Source organism: Oncorhynchus masou, unplaced genomic scaffold (genome assembly GCF_036934945.1).
Source record: "Oncorhynchus masou masou isolate Uvic2021 unplaced genomic scaffold, UVic_Omas_1.1 unplaced_scaffold_5404, whole genome shotgun sequence".
NCBI lineage: Eukaryota > Metazoa > Chordata > Actinopteri > Salmoniformes > Salmonidae > Oncorhynchus > Oncorhynchus masou.
In genome coordinates, this window is record NW_027011817.1 from 1 (window position 1) to 19,516 (window position 19,516).

Here is a 19,516-nt window from a genome sequence, read left to right on the forward strand (position 1 = left end):
GAGGATAAAGACAGTATAGTGTCTGTATGAGGATAAAGACAGTATAGTGTCTGTATGAGGATAAAGACAGTATAGTGTCTGTATATAGTGTCTGTATGAGGATAAAGACAGTATAGCGTCTGTATAAGGATAAAGACAGTATAGAGTCTGTATGAGGATAAAGACAGTATAGTGTCTGTATGAGGATAAAGACAGTATAGTGTCTGTATGGGGATAAAGACAGTATAGTGTCTGTATGAGGATAAAGACAGTATGGTGTCTGTATGAGGATAAAGACAGTATAGTGTCTGTATGGGGATAGACAGTATAGTGTCTGTATGAGGATAAAGACAGTATAGTGTCTGTATGAGGATAAAGACAGTATAGTGTCTGTATGAGGATAAAGACAGTATAGTGTCTGTATGAGGATAAAGACAGTATGGTGTCTGTATGAGGATAAAGACAGTATAGTGTCTGTATGAGGATAAAGACAGTATGGTGTCTGTATGAGGATAAAGACAGTATAGTGTCTGTATGAGGATAAAGACAGTAGTGTCTGTATGAGGATAAAGACAGTATAGTGTCTGTATGAGGATAAAGACAGTATAGTGTCTGTATGAGGATAAAGACAGTATAGTGTCTGTATGAGGATAAAGACAGTATAGTGTCTGTATGAGGATAAAGACAGTATAGTGTCTGTATGAGGATAAAGACAGTATAGTGTCTGTATGAGGATAAAGACAGTATAGTGTCTGTATGAGGATAAAGACAGTATAGTGTCTGTATGAGGATAAAGACAGTATAGTGTCTGTATGAGGATAAAGACAGTATAGTGTCTGTATGAGGATAAAGACAGTATAGTGTCTGTATGAGGATAAAGACAGTATAGTGTCTGTATGAGGATAAAGACAGTATAATGAGGATGACAGTATAGTGTCTGTATGGATAAAGACAGTATAGTGTCTGTATGAGGATAAAGACAGTATAGTGTCTGTATGAGGATAAAGACAGTATAGTGTCTGTATGAGGATGTATGAGGATAAAGACAGTATAGTGTCTGTATGAGGATAAAGACAGTATAGTGTCTGTATGAGGATAATACCTAGCCTGATCCCAGATCTGTTTGTGCTGTCTTGTCAACCCCTATGGTCATTACCTAGCCTGATCCCAGGTCTGTTTGTGCTGTCTTGTCAACTCCTATGGTCATCACCTAGCCTGATCCCAGATCCGTTTGTGCTGTCTTGTCAACTCCTATGGTCGTTACCTAGCCTGGTCCCAGGTCTGTTTGTGCTGTCTTGTCAACTCCTATGGTCATCACCTAGCCTGGTCCCAGGTCTGTTTGTGCTGTCTTGTCAACCCCTATGGTCGTTACCTAGCCTGGTCCCAGGTCTGTTTGTGCTGTCTTGTCAACTCCTATGGTCGTTACCTAGCCTGGTCCCAGATCTGTTTGTGCTGTCCTGTCAACCCCTATGGTCGTTAACTAGCCTGATCCCAGATCTGTTTTTGCTGTCCTGCGTATCCCGCCTGCCTGTCATGTGACATCCCACTGGGCTCAAACTGATTGAATCAACGTCGTTTCAACGCTATTTGTCAACGTATTGTGACGTGGAATCTACTTAGAATAATACTTTTAATTTTTTTTTTACTGTTTTTTTTTGGGGGGGGGGTGAAATTTAAATCACAGGATTGTGTCATGATGGTAAACTAATTTCAACATTGACAAAATATGTTGAATTTTGATCGATTTTAAACAATATCAGATATTCAAAGTCAGGGTCACTATCAGAAACAAAACATTATGCTGGGCAGCCCCTCCTACTGGAGAGTTCATCTGTCTTCCATCCCAGGTTTTAACGCAGTCACGCTTCGCTATGCTATTTCTCACTGATTATGACCTCTGTGCTTATCGTGGGACAGATTGTTGAGAGATCTCCTCTTAAAATCAAAATAGAATCTCAAATGGCATTGATCCCTTGTACCGTGTGCTATAATGTAACTCTCAACTGCAATCCAGCTCATGTGGTTGTGCTATGAGATGAAGCCCAGTGATAACACATTAATCTGTTCTATAAAGGATTCAATATCTGACAGTGTATCCCCATTTGAACTGTGTTGTGCTTTTAGATGGTTGAAAGAGCAGTGATAGACATTTGGTTGACAACTAAATCAGAAATCAGACATTGTTGTTTTCCATTTGAACATGTTCGTGCTTTTAGATGGTTGAAATCACAGGGATAACACACTGGAAATTCGACTAACTTTTGGCTGTCTTTTGATTGGGTGAATATCAATTGTAATCTCATTGATCAACGTCTAAACCAAGTATTTCCCAATGATCCACGTTGAAATGACGTGGTGTGTCCAGTGGGATCTGTTTGTGTGGTCACTGTCACCCTGACCATAGGAGTTGGCAAGACCGTACTAAACTGATCTGGGACTCCTTCAGCACAAGGCAGAGATAGAAGAGGAGAGAGATGGCTGTGTGATGAACCTTTATCATATTTGCAGTGAACTCACCTGGAACTTCCAAATCATAACCATGACGACCAGGCCATAGAAGGTACTCTTAGCGATGAAGATGCTGTAGGCCAGCTTGGCAGTCTGGGTGCTCTTCACATAGTAATCTGCAAGGACAACAATACATTCAAATGACCTTGATTAAGGTGGTATCAGATGATATTGTTAGCAGATCATCCATTGAGAAAAATACAGCATAACCAATGATCTAGGTCAGTGTTTCTTGGTCCTGGGGATCCAACCAAGGGTCTAGGCCAGTGTTTCTTGGTCCTGGGGATATAACCAATGATCTAGGTTAGTGTTTCTTGGTCCTGGGGATCCAACCAATGATCTAGGTTAGTGTTTCTTGGTCCTGGGGATCCAACCAATGATCTAGGTTAGTGTTTCTTGGTCCTGGGGATCCAACCAATGATCTAGGTTAGTGTTTCTTGGTCCTGGGGATCCAACCAATGATCTAGGCCAGTGTTTCTTGGTCCTGGGGATCCAACCAATGATCTAGGCCAGTGTTTCTGGGTTCTGGGGATCCAACCAATGATTTAGGCCAGTGTTTCTTGGTCCTGGTGATCCAACCAATGATTTAGGCCAGTGTTTCTTGGTCATCAGTATGCAGGTCATCAGTATGCAGGTCATCAGTATGCAGGTCATCAGTACAGTATGCAGGTCATCAGTATACAGGTCATCAGTATGCAGGTCATCAGTATGCAGGTCATCAGTATGCAGGTCATCAGTATACAGGTCATCAGTACAGTATGCAGGTCATCAGTATACAGGTCATCAGTACAGTATGCAGGTCATCAGTATGCAGGTCATCAGTATGCAGGTCATCAGTATGCAGGTCATCAGTATACAGGTCATCAGTATACAGGTCATCAGTATGCAGGTCATCAGTATGCAGGTCATCAGTATGCAGGTCATCAGTATGCAGGTCATCAGTACAGTATGCAGGTCATCAGTACAGTATGCAGGTCATCAGTATACAGGTCATCAGTATGCAGGTCATCAGTATACAGGTCATCAGTATGCAGGTCATCAGTATGCAGGTCATCAGTACAGTATGCAGGTCATCAGTATGCAGGTCATCAGTACAGTATGCAGGTCATCAGTATGCAGGTCATCAGTATGCAGGTCATCAGTACAGTATTCAGGTCATCAGTATGCAGGTCATCAGTACAGTATTCAGGTCATCAGTATGCAGGTCATCAGTACAGTATTCAGGTCATCAGTATGCAGGTCATCAGTATGCAGGTCATCAGTATGCAGGTCATCAGTATGCAGGTCATCAGTATGCAGGTCATCAGTATGCAGGTCATCAGTATGCAGGTCATCAGTATGCAGGTCATCAGTATGCAGGTCATCAGTATACAGGTCATCAGTATACAGGTCATCAGTATGCAGGTCATCAGTACAGTATGCAGGTCATCAGTATGCAGGTCATCAGTATGCAGGTCATCAGTATGCAGGTCATCAGTATGCAGGTCATCAGTATGCAGGTCATCAGTATGCAGGTCATCAGTATGCAGGTCATCAGTATGCAGGTCATCAGTATGCAGGTAGTCAGTATGCAGGTCATCAGTATGCAGGTCATCAGTATACAGGTCATCATTATGCAGGTCATCATTATGCAGGTCATCAGTATGCAGGTCATCAGTATGCAGGTCATCAGTATGCAGGTCATCAGTATACAGGTCATCATTATGCAGGTCATCAGTATGCAGGTCATCAGTATGCAGGTCATCAGTACAGTATTCAGGTCATCAGTATGCAGGTCATCAGTATACAGGTCATCAGTATACAGGTCATCAGTATGCAGGTCATCAGTACAGTATGCAGTTCATCAGTATGCAGGTCATCAGTATACAGGTCATCAGTATGCAGGTCATCAGTACAGTATGCAGGTCATCAGTATGCAGGTCATCAGTATGCAGGTCATCAGTACAGTATGCAGGTCATCAGTATGCAGGTCATCAGTACAGTATGCAGGTCATCAGTATGCAGGTCATCAGTACAGTATGCAGGTCATCAGTATGCAGGTCATCAGTATGCAGGTCATCAGTATGCAGGTCATCAGTATGCAGGTCATCAGTATGCAGGTCACCAGTATGCAGGTCATCAGTATGCAGGTCACCAGTATGCAGGTCATCAGTATGCAGGTCATCAGTACAGTATGCAGGTCATCAGTATACAGGTCATCAGTATGCAGGTCATCAGTATGCAGGTCACCAGTATGCAGGTCATCAGTATGCAGGTCACCAGTATGCAGGTCATCAGTATGCAGGTCATCAGTATGCAGGTCATCAGTATGCAGGTCATCAGTATTCAGGTCATCAGTACAGTATGCAGGTCATCAGTATGCAGGTCATCAGTATGCAGGTCATCAGTATACAGGTCATCAGTATACAGGTCATCAGTATGCAGGTCATCAGTATGCAGGTCACCAGTATGCAGGTCACCAGTATGCAGGTCATCAGTACAGTATGCAGGTCATCAGTATGCAGGTCATCAGTATACAGGTCATCAGTACAGTATGCAGGTCATCAGTATGCAGGTCATCAGTATTCAGGTCATCAGTATACAGGTCATCAGTATGCAGGTCATCAGTATGCAGGTCATCAGTATTCAGGTCATCAGTATGCAGGTCATCAGTATTCAGGTCATCAGTATGCAGGTCATCAGTATTCAGGTCATCAGTATGCAGGTCATCAGTATTCAGGTCATCAGTATACAGGTCATCAGTATGCAGGTCATCAGTATGCAGGTCATCAGTATTCAGGTCATCAGTATGCAGGTCATCAGTATTCAGGTCATCAGTATACAGGTCACCATTACAGTATGCAGGTATAAAATGGGCACATTTACCTGTCGTTATCTCTTCCCCACTTTGACCTGAAAGAAACAAAGAAGGAGAGTTTCAGGTGAGATTATTCACCACGGTACCACTAAGACATTGGGGAATGCATTGGAGCCTCAAAACTAGTGTACTAGTTCAGTCAAATCTCTTTCTTCTCAGAAACACAGACAGTGTTCATTGTTTTATTACCTTGGAGATCTCCACTAATGGTGTCATTCACTTTTATATTGTCAGTCCCATTGTAAAAGCTGACATTGCAGGTGAATCTGTTCTCTGGTTTGTGCCATTCCTTGGCTGGGACTCTCAGTCTGCTGGTGATACTGTATAAACCATCTTCATCCCACAAGGCCCTGTTGTCGGTCCCGGCACCTTCAGTTCTGTTGACGTTGTTGACTTGCCAGAAGACCGTGACGTGGTCAGGGTAGTAGCGGGTGGCGACACACACTAGGGTCTTCTTCTTCTTCTTGTTTCTATCTTCACACTCCTTAGCGGAGGGTGCGAGGACTTTCACTGTGGGTTCAGTGACTTTGATGTTTGGATCTGCATGGAGAAAACAGTGGAGTATTTTAACACTCAATCAATGGCTCTGTTTGCTGTTGACATCATACCTGAACCCGAGTGCTTTAAAACACAGTTCATCACAAAATGAATCAATGAGACAGTTCATCACAAAATGAATCAATGAGAGAGTTCATCACAAAATGAATCAATGAGAGAGTTCATCACAAAATGAATCAATGAGAGAGTTCACCACAAAATGAATCAATGAGACAGTTCATCACAAAATGAATCGATGAGAGAGTTCATCACAAAATGAATCAATGAGAGAGCTCATCACAAAATGAATCAATGAGAGAGCTCATCACAAAATGAATCAATGAGAGAGTTCATCACAAAATGTCATGAATCACAAAATGTCATTAATAAATAAATGTATGCCAAGTCAAACACATAGAAACACATTCTTACAGAATTATTACAGTACTATTATTACTATTATTCTTACAGTATTCTTATAGTATTATTATTACTACAGTAGTATTACAGTATTCTAACAGTATTACTACAGTATTGTAACAGTATTCTTACAGTATTGTAACAGTATTCTTACAGTATTCTTACAGTATCATTATTACTACAGTATTATAACAGTATTATTACAGTATTATTACAGTATTATTACAGTACTATTACAGTATTATTATTACTACAGTATTATTATCACACTATTCTTACAGTATTCTTATAGTATCATTATTACTACAGTATCATTACAGTATTATAACAGTATTACAGTATTACTATAGTATTATAACAGTATTCTAACAGTATTCGTACAGTATTACTATAGTATTCTATCAGTATTCTAACAGTATTACAGTATTACTATAGTATTATAACAGTATTCTAACAGTATTCTTACAGTATTACTACAGTATTCTAACAGTATTCTAACAGTATTCTTACAGTATTACTACAGTATTCTAACAGTATTACTACAGTATTCTAACAGTATTACAGTATTACTACAGTATTATAACAGTATTCTTACAGTATTCTAACAGTATTACAGTATTACTACAGTATTATAACAGTATTCTTACAGTATTCTAACAGTATTCTAACAGTATTCTTACATTATTACTACAGTATTCTAACAGTATTCTAACAGTATTACTACAGTATTATAACAGTATTACAGTATTACTACAGTATTCTAACAGTATTACAGTATTACTACAGTATTATAACAGTATTACAGTATTACTACAGTATTATAACAGTATTACAGTATTACTACAGTATTATTACAGTATTCTAACAGTATTCTAACAGTATTACTACAGTATTCTAACAGTATTACAGTATTCTACCAGTATTCTAACAGTATTACAGTATTACTACAGTATTATAACAGTATTACAGTATTATAACAGTATTACTACAGTATTCTTACAGTATTACTACAGTATTCTAACAGTATTACAGTATTATAACAGTATTACTACAGTATTATAACAGTATTCTAACAGTATTACAGTATTCTTACAGTATTACTACAGTATTCTAACAGTATTACAGTATTCTACCAGTATTACAGTTTTCTTACCCAGAACTGTTAGCTTAGTTCCCTCTCCAAAGTAGGCAGCATAGGCACCAGAGCACACCACATCCTCACAGACAGAAAACCAAGAGGATTCTAGCTACCCATTGGTGTATTTGCAGTAGTTTGGCTTGTAGCAAAGGAAGTAATACTGTATTTCTAAGCATGTCTAAGTCGACAGAGCATAGGGCTAATTCACTTTATCATGAGCTCTTTGTACAGCTTAAATGTCCCCCCCCCCCTCTGAATATGTTCATGCTCAACTATGCCAGGAATGCAAAGCAAACAAACCCTTTAATTTAAAAATAATTTCAGGATTAAAAAAACAAGACAACGTCTCTTTCAGTAACAGATAAACCCTTGACGGCATAGATAACAGATAACAGAATCAGTTTTCTCACCCAGAACTGTGAGTTTGGTGCCATTGCCGAAGTACGCCTGGTTGGTGTTCACACTGATACACAGCTACAGAAATAACCCCTCCTCACTACTCAGTACGAGCAGAGATTAGCTGTAGCGTTTACACCCCCAACCTGCTGTCTTTGGTTGTTGGATTTTGTTATTCTATGAAATGTAATGACACCACAAAATCATTTCCAGATTATTTTGAGATGAAAATGATCATTGTTTTGACCTAAGTACCGAAGACTGTGTCTGGTTGCACTGCTAAGGAACCTCTTCTCCTCTAGCTGATTCGTATTGTAATGAAGGAAGACGGTGTCTGGTTGCACTGCTAAGGAACCTCTTCTCCTCTAGCTGATTCGTATTGTAATGAAGGAAGACTGTGTCTGGTTGCACTGCTAAGGAACCTCTTCTCCTCTAGCTGATTCGTATTGTAATGAAGGAAGACGGTGTCTGGTTGCACTGCTAAGGAACCTCTTCTCCTCTAGCTGATTCGTATTGTAATGAAGGAAGACGGTGTCTGGTTGCACTGCTAAGGAACCTCTTCTCCTCTAGCTGATTCGTATTGTAATGAAGGAAGACGGTGTCTGGGCACGGAGCCAGACAGCTTTATAACCATGGTGACTGGAGCACATAACTAATGTATTTACTGTGATCCATTCAAATACACTCTCTTACTTTAACACCATTTAGACGTATAGTCAAATACGATATTTTCTATATTGCCAAATGTAAAAATGTTTTGGTCTTTGTTATTCCCTCGTGTACATTTGTCAGATAGAGTCCACAACAGATCATTGTTCGTTTTCTTACCTAAAACGGTGAGTTTGGTGCCGGCTCCAAAATATGCCTCCGAGTACGAGCACAGAGACACAAAGCAGTATCTTTACTGTCTCTCTGACTTTGTTTCGATCTTTGTTACTCTGTTAAAGTTATTCAAAAACTCTTCACAGGACCTCTGAGACATTCAGCTGACGGGGTTAAATCGGACATTTTTTTTTTTTTTATACATAGTTTACAACCAAATCAATTATGGGGACTATTTTACTAATGATATTCAAGTGTGTTCCACCTCGACCAATCTTTAGGTCACATTCCAACCCATGAAGATCAACCACACACTGTAACCGACAGACTGTGGCCATAACATATAAAGGTGTTTAAATGACATGTAGTTTTAAAAATCACAATCAGGTAGCAACGTTATATTATGTTGGTGTGTTGTCTCACCGAAACAGTTAACCGGGTTCCTCCAGCGAAGTCAGCCTGGCCAACACCACCAGCACAGTGGATTTAATCCACCTGTATGTGACCACGTCAGGAGGACGATCGATAGATACTACCCTACTTCTGTTACAGTACCATTCTCTATATACATTATAACCACATAGTTTACATGGTTTATAACCAACAGAATACTGCTCTTTTTTTCAGTGTCATTTCTCACCTAGAACAGTTAACCGGGTTCCTCCACCGAAGTTAGCCTGGCCGACACCATTAGCACAGTACAGTGGAACACTGCTCTAATATAGATATATAGACGTGCTGAGCCTGGCACCACTAACACAGTACAGTGGAACACTGCTCTAATATAGATATATAGACGTGCTGAGCCTGGCACCACTAACACAGTACAGTGGAATACTGCTCTAATATAGATATATAGACGTGCTGAGCCTGGCACCATTAGCACAGTACAGTGGAACACTGCTCTAGTCAAGCAAGTCCTTTTCTCGTCAACTTTAAATTGTACATGGCCTTCGATAACTGTATTGGTCAAGACGTCCTACCGATCAACACCGTGTTTTAACCAGTTAAACAAGACCGACACAGATGACTCAAACATACTGTAATACCACGATATCAAATCTCTTCTCACGAGTATGTTGTCTCACTCACATTCATTGTCCCTACGACAAACATAGTGTACGGGATGACTTACCGAGAACTGTTAATTTGGTGCCTTGTCCAAAATAGGCCTCATAGTTGGCACAGTGTACAGGCTTAACATCAAAAAGCATTGAGTGGAGTAACACTAGTATGAACTAATCTAATGTACTGAATCTAGAATCAACTAACTCCTCACATCACCAAACCCCTAAACCACACATAGAGACCGATTCGTTCCATCATGGGGAATATTCTCTTACCCAGAACAGTCAGTTTGGTTCCTGTTCCAAAGAATGCAGGATTATAGTTGTCACAGTGCGGACATACTGAGCAGTAATGTGCCAACCACATGCTACTGAACTTGTCTACGCATTTGGCATCTAACATAATAACCACTTTATACGACTCGTCAATTGTTCAACTGAACTATTAGATCCATAATCATAACATTGTCAGGTACAGTAAGTAAATCAATGAGGAAGTATTTACCTAAAACAGTGAGTTTGGTTCCATTCCCAAAGAAGGCTGGTTGGTTTGAAGTCACAGTGTTTTCACATCAACCATTTAGTTCAGCTGAATCATAGACACTATAATCAAACATCTCCAGGGTTACAGATCTATATCAATGTCATTCATCTGAAGTGAACTTACCTAAAACTGTGAGTTTGGTTCCATTCCCAAAGTAGGCCTCTCTTCCAGTGTCACATCGTTTTTCTCCTCTTCCAAAAATACCTCAGATCTCTTTGTCGTTCAGCCTCAAGGGAATATGAACAGAGATACTCAGAGATACTCAGAGATGCTCTAAGATGCTCTAAAAATAACTACCAAGTTCAGCAAAACATTTGAGGAGATTTTATGGTCAAACATGAATCAAACCAACTCCCTTATGGAACTAAATCTGAATTCATAAGTTTGTTGTCTTGTCCAGGAAAATGCTCCCAGTAAAGTAGATTATATTATCAAAACGTCTCTCCAGACTCCTCGACAGTCTGTAGTAGTGTGTGAATAGGCCCCAGACCTCTCCTGTATGGAAGTGAATGGTAGGAGGTTTTTGTACGGCGTCTCTATGTAAATATATCACCGTGGCCCCCTGTCCCCACAGTGTTAAAGCATCACACAAAAACACTCGTTCTGTTCTTTCTGTTGTTTATTTCCCCTCCCCTGTTCTCTCTCTGTATCTCTCTCACCATCTCAGTCTCTCAGTATCTGTCTGTAGCAGCAGGTGTGTCGGCGTGGAGGGTTACTGCAGTTGGATCCTGACCCTATAAATAGAACATCAATTTCATGATTTTAATAATAAACATTTACATTTGGATATTTACTTTTTTCTTTCTATTGATTGATGTAATGAATAACATCAATAAAAAAGACAATGTAAAAAGACAATATCCAAATGTAATGTTTATAATTAATATTATGTCTTTCTACTGTTGTTACTGGAGTGGGATCCTGGTCCAAACTGACAGCTTCTATTTCCGTCAGCAGTACTAAGAAAAGCAGCAGGGAGGAGAGGATGGGGAAGAGAGGAGAGGAGGGGGAGAGAAGGAGAAGAGGAGGGGGAGAGGGAGGAGGGGGAGGAGAAGAGGTGGAGGAGGAGGAGGAGGGGAGGGAGGAGAGGAGGAGGAGGAGAGGAGGGGAGGAGAGGAGGGAGGAGGAGGAGGAGGGAGAGGAGGAGGAGGTGGAGGGAGGAGGAGAGGAGGAGGAGGAGAGGAAGAGGGGAGGCGGTGGGGAGTGGGAGGGGGAGGGAGGAGGAGGGGAGGAGGAGAGGAGAGGAGGAGAGGAGGGGAGGAGGAGAGGAGGGGAGGTGAGAGGAGGGAGGGAGGAGAGGAGGTGGAGGAGGGAGGAGAGGAGGAGGAGGGAGGGAAGGGGGAGGAGGGAGCGGGGAGGGGGAGGAGGAGGAGGAGGGAGAGGAGGAGGAGAGGAAGAGGGGATGAGGAGAGGAGGAGGAGGAGGAGAGGAGGGAGGAGGAGGAGGGGGAGGAGAGGAGGAGGAGGAGGAGGGAGGAGAGAGGAGGGGAGAGGAGGAGGAGAGTAGGAGGAGAGGTGGAGGAGGAGGAGAGGAGGAGGAGGAGGGAAGAGGGGGAGGAAATCTAAAAAGGAGTAGGAATGACAGCTGTCTCAAGGGGGAGGAGAGGAGGAACCCTGGAGAGGAGGAGGAGGAGAGGAAGGGGGATGCTGCATGTGACAGTAACAGAGGAGGATAGAGGAGCCTGACAAGATCCAGGTCTAAAACTTGCACTACCTTCTAGGGAGGAGGATTCTAATTGCATTTGAGGGAGATCTTTTTTTTTCAACCTTTATTTAACTGGGAGAGGTATCTGCTTTAGTGACAGTATCATTATATTGTGGAATGGTTTGTATAGGGGAAAGGTATAGGGGAGGAGAGGAGGAGGATCTGAAATGAGGGAGGTGGAGTTTTATATCTCAAGCCAATGGAATTGAATTGAAAAGGATAGGAGGAGGAAGGGGCGTGACTTTGGGTCATCCCACAGAGGACCCTCCAGAGGTCAGTGTAGGATCATCTCTGAGGAAAGTCTCCTTTTTAATCGAAGAAGGTTCAGTTTGATATCAGACGGTGGGAGTGGGATACTAGCAGTGGTGGAGGGGAGGAAAAGTACCCAGTTGTCATACTTGGAGGTAGGAAAGTAAAGAGGGACCTTTAAGGAGAAAATGACTCAAGTAAGAGGAGGGAGGGGAGTCACCCAGTAAAATACTACTTGAGTATAAGAGGGAGGGGAGAGGAGGGGTGGGTGGAGGAGGAGGAGAAGGGTGGGAGTAGGAGTAGGAGACGGTGGGGAGTGGGAGGAGGAGGAGGAGGAGGGGGAGGAGAGGAGAGGAGGAGGGGGGGGAGGGAGGGATGGAGGAGGAGGAGGGGGAGGAGAGGAGGAGGAGGAGCAAACCAGAGGGGCACCAGAGGAGGAGGGGAAGAGGAGGAGAGGGAGGGGGAGGAGAGGAGGACTCAGAGGAGAGGAGAGGGGGGGGAGGAGAGGGAGAGGGGGGGAGGGAGGAGAGAGGAATAGAGGAGGAGAGAGGTAGGAGGAGAAGGAGGGAAGGACAGGTAAATGTTTTTAAGTGAGTCTAAAAATGTAAATGACAGCTGTCTCAATCACAGCCCTGTCCCCTCTCCCTCTCCTCTCCCCCTGCCATGCTGCATCACGTGACAGTAACAGCCTATCATAGAGCAGGCCTGACAAGATCCAGTCTAAAACTTGCACTACATTCTAACTTGATTCTAATTGCATTTGATCATATCTTTTTTTTTTTTTTTCAACCTTTATTTAACTGGTAGGAGGTATCTGCTTTAGTGACAGTATCATTATATTGTGGAATGGTTTGTATAAAAGGTATATATGTATTTAGGTATAATCTGAAATGTGTTTCTTTTGTTTTATATCTCAAGCCAATGGAATTGAATTGAAAAGGATACTATAGAATTCTGGCGTGACTTTGTGTCATCCCACAGTTACCCTCCAGAGGTCAGTGTAGGATCATCTCTGAGAAATGTCTCCCTTTTTAATCGAAGAGCTTCATTTGATATCAAGGGTAGGCTTATATACTAGCAGTGGTGGAAAAAGTACCCAGTTGTCATACTTGAGTAAAAGTAAAGACACCTTTAATAGAAAATGACTCAAGTAACAATGAAAGTCACCCAGTAAAATACTACTTGAGTATAAGCCTAAAAGTATTTGGTTTAAAATATACTTAAGTATCAAAAGTAAAAGAATAAATCATTTCAAATTCCTTATATTAAGCAAACCAGATGGCACCATTTGATTTGGTATTTTATCTAGTTAGCCAGGGCCACACTCCAACACTCAGACAGTGTGTTTAGTGAGGCCTCCAGATCAGAGGCAGTAGGGATGACCAGGGATGTTCTCTGTTTAGTGAGTCCTCCAGATCAGAGGAAGACGGGATGACCAGGGATGTTCTCTGTTGAGTGAGTCCTCCAGATCAGAGGCAGTAGGGATGACCAGGGATGTTCTCTGTTTGGTGAGTCCTCCAGATCAGAGGCAGTAGGGATGACCAGGGATGTTCTCTGTTTAGTGAGTCCTCCAGATCAGAGGCAGTAGGGAGGACCAGGGATGTTCTCTGTTTAGTGGGTCCTCCAGATCAGAGGCAGTAGGGATGACCAGGGATGTTCTCTGTTTAGTGAGTCCTCCAGATCAGAGGCAGTAGGGATGACCAGGGATGTTCTCTGTTTAGTGAGTCCTCCAGATCAGAGGCAGTAGGGATGACCAGCGATGTTCTCTGTTTAGTGGGTCCTCCAGATCAGAGGCAGTAGGGATGACCAGGGATGTTCTCTGTTTAGTGAGTCCTCCAGATCAGAGGCAGTAGGGAGGACCAGGGATGTTCTCTTGATAAGTGTGTGAATTCGGCAATTTTGCTGATGTCAATGTTGTGAACAATGTCCCATGATGGCGGTGGGGTTATGGTATGGGCAGGCATAAGCTACGGACAATGAACACAATTGCATTTTATCGATGGCAATTTGAATGAACAGATATACTGTGACCAGATCCTGAGGCCCATTGTCGTGCCATTCATCCACCACATCACCTCATGTTTCAGCATGATAATACACGGCCACATGTCACAAGAATCTGTACACAATTCCTGGAAGCTGAAAATGTCCCAGTTCTTCCCTGGCCTACAAACACACCAGACATGTCACCCAATGAGCATGTTTGGGATGCTGTGGAACGGTGTGTACGACAGAGTGTTCCAGTTCCTGCCAAATTCCAGCAACTTCACACAGCCATTGAAGAGGAGTGGGACAACATCCCACAGGCCACAATCAACAGCCTGATAAACTGTATGTGAAGGAGATGTGTCGCGCTGCATGAGGCAAATGGTGGATACCAGATACTGACTGTTTTTCCGATCCACACCCATACCTTTTATAAGGTCTATGACCAACAGATGCATATCTGTACATAGGACAACAGTCTCTAAGGTGCATTAGGTACGTTCACGTTTGAACATGAATTACTAGCCCAACATAAGATATTCGGGTTGAGTACCGGGTGGTAGCCGGCTAGTAACAGTGTCTAAAGTTCAGACAGGATACTGGGCGGAGGCCGGCTAGTGGTGACTATTTAACAGTCTGATGGCCTGAGGACTGGTTCTCGTGAATGTTAGCTAACTTAGATGCAGCAAAGGAGCTTGTGAAAAAAGTTATGAATTCAATTAAATAATTAACCTGATGGACAAATGTCCTCCCACTGGTCTGGCTGTTTACTAACGTTACAGTCCTCTTCGGCTTGTGGAAGAAGGGGGCTGAGTGGCATAGCTGTCTAAGGCACTGCTTCACAGTTCTAGAGGCGTCACTACAAACCCAGGTTCGATCCCAGGCTGTATCACAACCGGCTGTGATCGGGAGCCTCACAGGGCGGCGCACAATTGGCCCAGCGTCGTCCAGGTTAGTGGAGGGTTTGGCCCGGGTAGGCAGTCATTGTAAATAAGGATTTGTTCTTAACTGACTTTCCAGGTTAAATAAATAAAAAAAAATAAGGTGGTAAGTATACCTCTGTCTGTGTGGGGGCCAAAGCTGGGGTGGGCAAGGAGTCATGTACCCTTAATTTGCTGGCCCCTGTGCACATTCCTGATAGCAGAGGTATTGCTCCTCTGTCACCGGTTGGAGAGTAAGCTATGACCCGCTAGCTAACAACAGTTACCTAGCTACAACATAAACAAATACTATTCAAGCATTCTGTCCTGAATTCAATTGTGAATTCTGCTGAGAATTTAACCAAAAATATTGAACTTCTCTGTGGTTCGGGTGTCTCTGTTGACAACTTCTCTGTGGTTCGGGTGTCTCTGTTGACATCTTCTCTGTGGTTCGGGTGTCTCTGTTGACAACTTCTCTGTGGTTCGGGTGTCTCTGTTGACATCTTCTCTGTGGTTCGGGTGTCTCTGTTGACAACTTCTCTGTGGTTCGGGTGTCTCTGTTGACAACTTCTCTGTGGTTCGGGTGTCTCTGTTGACAACTTCTCTGTGGTTCGGTGTCTCTGTTGACAACTTCTCTGTGGTTCGGTGTCTCTGTTGACAACTTCTCTGTGGTTCGAGTGTCTCTGTTGACAACTTCTCTGTGGTTCGGTGTCTCTGTTGACAACTTCTCTGTGGTTCGGGTGTCTCTGTTGACAACTTCTCTGTGGTTCGGGTGTCTCTGTTGACAACTTCTCTGTGGTTCGGGTGTCTCTGTTGACAACTTCTCTGTGGTTCGGGTGTCTCTGTTGACATCTTCTCTGTGGTTCGGGTGTCTCTGTTGACAACTTCTCTGTGGTTCGAGTGTCTCTGTTGACAACTTCTCTGTGGTTCGGTGTCTCTGTTGACAACTTCTCTGTGGTTCGGTGTCTCTGTTGACAACTTCTCTGTGGTTCGAGTGTCTCTGTTGACAACTTCTCTGTGGTTCGGGTGTCTCTGTTGACAACTTCTCTGTGGTTCGGGTGTCTCTGTTGACAACTTCTCTGTGGTTCGGGTGTCTCTGTTGACATCTTCTCTGTGGTTCGGGTGTCTCTGTTGACAACTTCTCTGTGGTTCGAGTGTCTCTGTTGACAACTTCTCTGTGGTTCGGGTGTCTCTGTTGACAACTTCTCTGTGGTTCGGGTGTCTCAGCTGACAACTTCTCTGTGGTTCGGGTGTCTCTGTTGACAACTTCTCTGTGGTCGGGTGTCTCTGTTGACAACTTCTCTGTGTTTCGGGTGTCTCTGTTGACAACTTCTCTGTGGTTCGGGTGTCTCTGTTGACAACTTCTCTGTGGTTCGGTGTCTCTGTTGACAACTTCTCTGTGGTTCGGTGTCTCTGTTGACAACTTCTCTGTGGTTCGGGTGTCTCAGCTGACAATTTCTCTGTGGTTCGGGTGTCTCTGTTGACAACTTCTCTGTGGTTCGAGTGTCTCTGTTGACAACTTCTCTGTGGTTCGGGTGTCTCTGTTGACAACTTCTCTGTGGTTTGGGTGTCTCTGTTGACAACTTCTCTGTGGTTCGGTGTCTCTGTTGACAACTTCTCTGTGGTTCGGGTGTCTCTGTTGACAACTTCTCTGTGGTTTGGGTGTCTCTGTTGACAACTTCTCTGTGGTTCGGGTGTCTCTGTTGACAACTTCTCTGTGTTTCGGGTGTCTCTGTTGACAACTTCTCTGTGGTTCGGGTGTCTCTGTTGACAAAGGTGTCTCTTGGTGGAATGTCTTGGAGGTCATTTCAAAAGTGCCTATAATATTTCAAACTCGCTTTTACCAAGACAACTAGCCACCATATAGGAGTTCTCAGCTGAGGTGACAAATGTCGGTCAGGAATAATGGCCGACAAAAGAGGAGGAGAAAAACTCTGACATGCATTGGCCAATCAAAATCTAGTATAGACATGACGTATGACCTTAGAATCACTGACTAGGCCAGCGAGTAAGAGGTCACAAAGCTCAAATCTGTTTTCTGATTTCAACAACATTCACAGGAAGATGGCTTTTCTATTCAATCCGTAACACTGAAGCGTCACAGATTCCACAATCAACATTTGAAAGGTATTTTTCCGATCCGACTGAGCCGACTGGTTCACTGAATGTCTCTGATAAAGCGGGAACATGGCTTTTCAATTTCAGTCACGCTGTAAAGCTGAACTTCTGCGATGTGGATCGAAACAAGCCCTAAGTCCAGAAGAAGACGGAGAGCCACAACATGAGAACATTGTTCTTCTTTACTGCTTGTTTTTTGGTCATGTTTTAAAATTGAAAAAACGTCTACAATTAAAATAAAAGTTTATAAATAGAGGACTAATAACAAAACACCAAGAAATTAGAGATGTCACCAACGACACCCCCACTACCTCCTCTCCCCCTTCTCTCTGGTGTGGTCCCCCCCCCTCCTGTGGCTTCAAGGGTTGTTGTAAGGAAGTGTATCTGTTCTGAGTCATGGTGCTGTACTGGAAGCACAGTAATACACAGCCTCGTCCCCAACCTCCAGGTTCTTGATCTCCAGAGTGGATCTAGTCAGCTCCGGCCTGCTCATGGTGTAATGTACATCCTTCTCAAAGGGAGGTTGTATTTCCCACAAGCCTTGACCATGAGAATATGTCAGCATCTCCATGTTGTTGTCTCTCTGTCGGTACCAGAACATGTAGTAGTAGCTGCTGACGTCGTGGTAACACCGTAGAGTGACTGACGCATCTCCTTCTCTACACACAGACAGGACAGGAGACTGTTTAACTGTTATACCGTCACAGAAATCTGTGAAGAAAACAGACATAAAACATTAAAACATCTATAAAGTATCATCAACCTGAAAGTGATTACGTGTAAGTGTGTGTAAGTAGAGGACAGTTCTTACTTGCAGTGAGGAGGAGAGCCAGAGTCACACACAACAGCTTCATCCTGACAGACATCAGAGGACTGAGAGAAAGAGGGACAATCTGAACCTCTCCTCCGTTCACTCTCCTTTTATCTCTCTCTCTCTCTCTCTCTCTCTCTCCCCCTAATTCCTCTCTCCTCCTCCTCCTCTCTATTCCCCTCCCCCTTCCTCTCCTCTCCCTCCTCCTCTCCCTTCTTCCTACCTATGCACCTACTCCTTCCTCTCTTCCCCTACTTCTCTCCCTTCCTCCTACCTATTTCCCCCCTCCTTCCTCTTTTCCTCTCCTCCTTCCCCTCTCCTCTCCTCCTTCCCCTCTCCTCTCCTCCTTCTCCCCTCTTTCCTCTAATCACCCTCCTCCTTCCTCTCTTTCCCTCCTCCTTCCTCTCTCCCCCTCCTCCCTCTAATCACCCTCCTCCTTCCTCTCCTCCTTCCCCTCTCCTCTCCTCACCTCCTTCTCCCCTCCTCCTTCCTCTCTTTCCCTCCTCCTTCCTCTAATCACCCTCCATCTTCCTCTCTTTCCATCCTCCTTTGTATGTCATTACATTAAGATATAAGGGGGAACATAGATATATTCAATCAAATTCACGGTTTTATTTAAAAGCTATGTTTAACCCATCTCTCATGGTTGATGTCTTGACATAAAACATTACCTTTATGGCTGTAGAAGTTGCCGTTATATCATATATAAGGATCCGCCCCTTTCCCCCCCCCCCCCATTTTCTCCTAAAATGACATACCCAAATCTAACTGCCTGTAGCTCAGAACCTGAAGCAAGGATATGCATATTATTGATACCATTTGATTGGAAACACTTTGATGTTTGTGGAAATGTGAAATGAATGTAGGAGAATATAACACAATAGATCTGGTAAAAGATAATACAAAGAAAAAAAAACATGCAGTTTTTTTGGTATTGTTTTTGTGCCATCATCTTTGAAATGCAAGAGAAAGGCCATAATGTATTATTCCAGCCCAGGTGCAATTTAGATTTTGGCCACAAGGTGGCAGCAGTGTATGTGCAAAGTTTTAGACTGAAAGTGTTAGACTCATCCAATGATCCATTGCATTTCTGTTCAACATTTTGTATCAAGACTACACAAATGTTCCTAATTTATTTATTAATAACTTGTCAGGTTCATAACTGTGCACTCTCCTCAAACAATAGCATGGTATTATTTCACTGTAATAGCTACTGTAAAGGGGACAGTGCAGTTAGATTAACAATAATTGAAGCTTTCTGCCAATATCAGATATGTCTATGTCCTGGAAAATGTTCTTGTTACTTACAACCTCATGCTAATCGCATTAGCCTACGTTAGCTCAACCGTCCCGTGGGGAACCCAGTGATCATGTAGAGTTTAATTAAGCATTAATCAGTTAAATTAGACATTGAACTTAACCCCTGTAATAATCATGGACACATTTTTGTATAGAGATCT

General features: G+C 43.0%; 1 protein-coding gene across 1 annotated transcript; it reads right to left on the bottom strand.

Moving 5' to 3' along the window:
• Positions 1-928: 928 nt before the first annotated feature.
• Positions 929-18,124, bottom strand: LOC135535989 (M1-specific T cell receptor beta chain-like). Its single transcript, XM_064962389.1, has 6 exons — positions 18,057-18,124; positions 17,644-17,956; positions 10,230-10,279; positions 5,534-5,884; positions 5,353-5,379; positions 929-2,603 (listed from the first exon to the last, which is right to left on the bottom strand). The coding sequence occupies exons 1-6, from the start codon at positions 18,109-18,111 to the stop codon at positions 2,476-2,478; spliced, it is 924 nt and encodes a 307-aa protein (XP_064818461.1). The 5' UTR covers positions 18,112-18,124; the 3' UTR covers positions 929-2,475.
• Positions 18,125-19,516: the final 1,392 nt, after the last annotated feature.

Bases quoted from the DNA above. Each gene is read 5' to 3' on its own strand.
- LOC135535989 (XM_064962389.1), bottom strand. From the start codon at position 18,111: ATGTCTGTCAGGATGAAGCTGTTGTGTGTGACTCTGGCTCTCCTCCTC. The intron at 5,380-5,533 runs GTAATAAAACAA...TGTTTCTTTCAG, and splicing joins CATTAGTGGAGATCTCCAAG to GTCAAAGTGGGGAAGAGATA. The intron at 2,604-5,352 runs GTAAATGTGCCC...TTGTCCTTGCAG, and splicing joins TGGGGAAGAGATAACGACAG to ATTACTATGTGAAGAGCACC.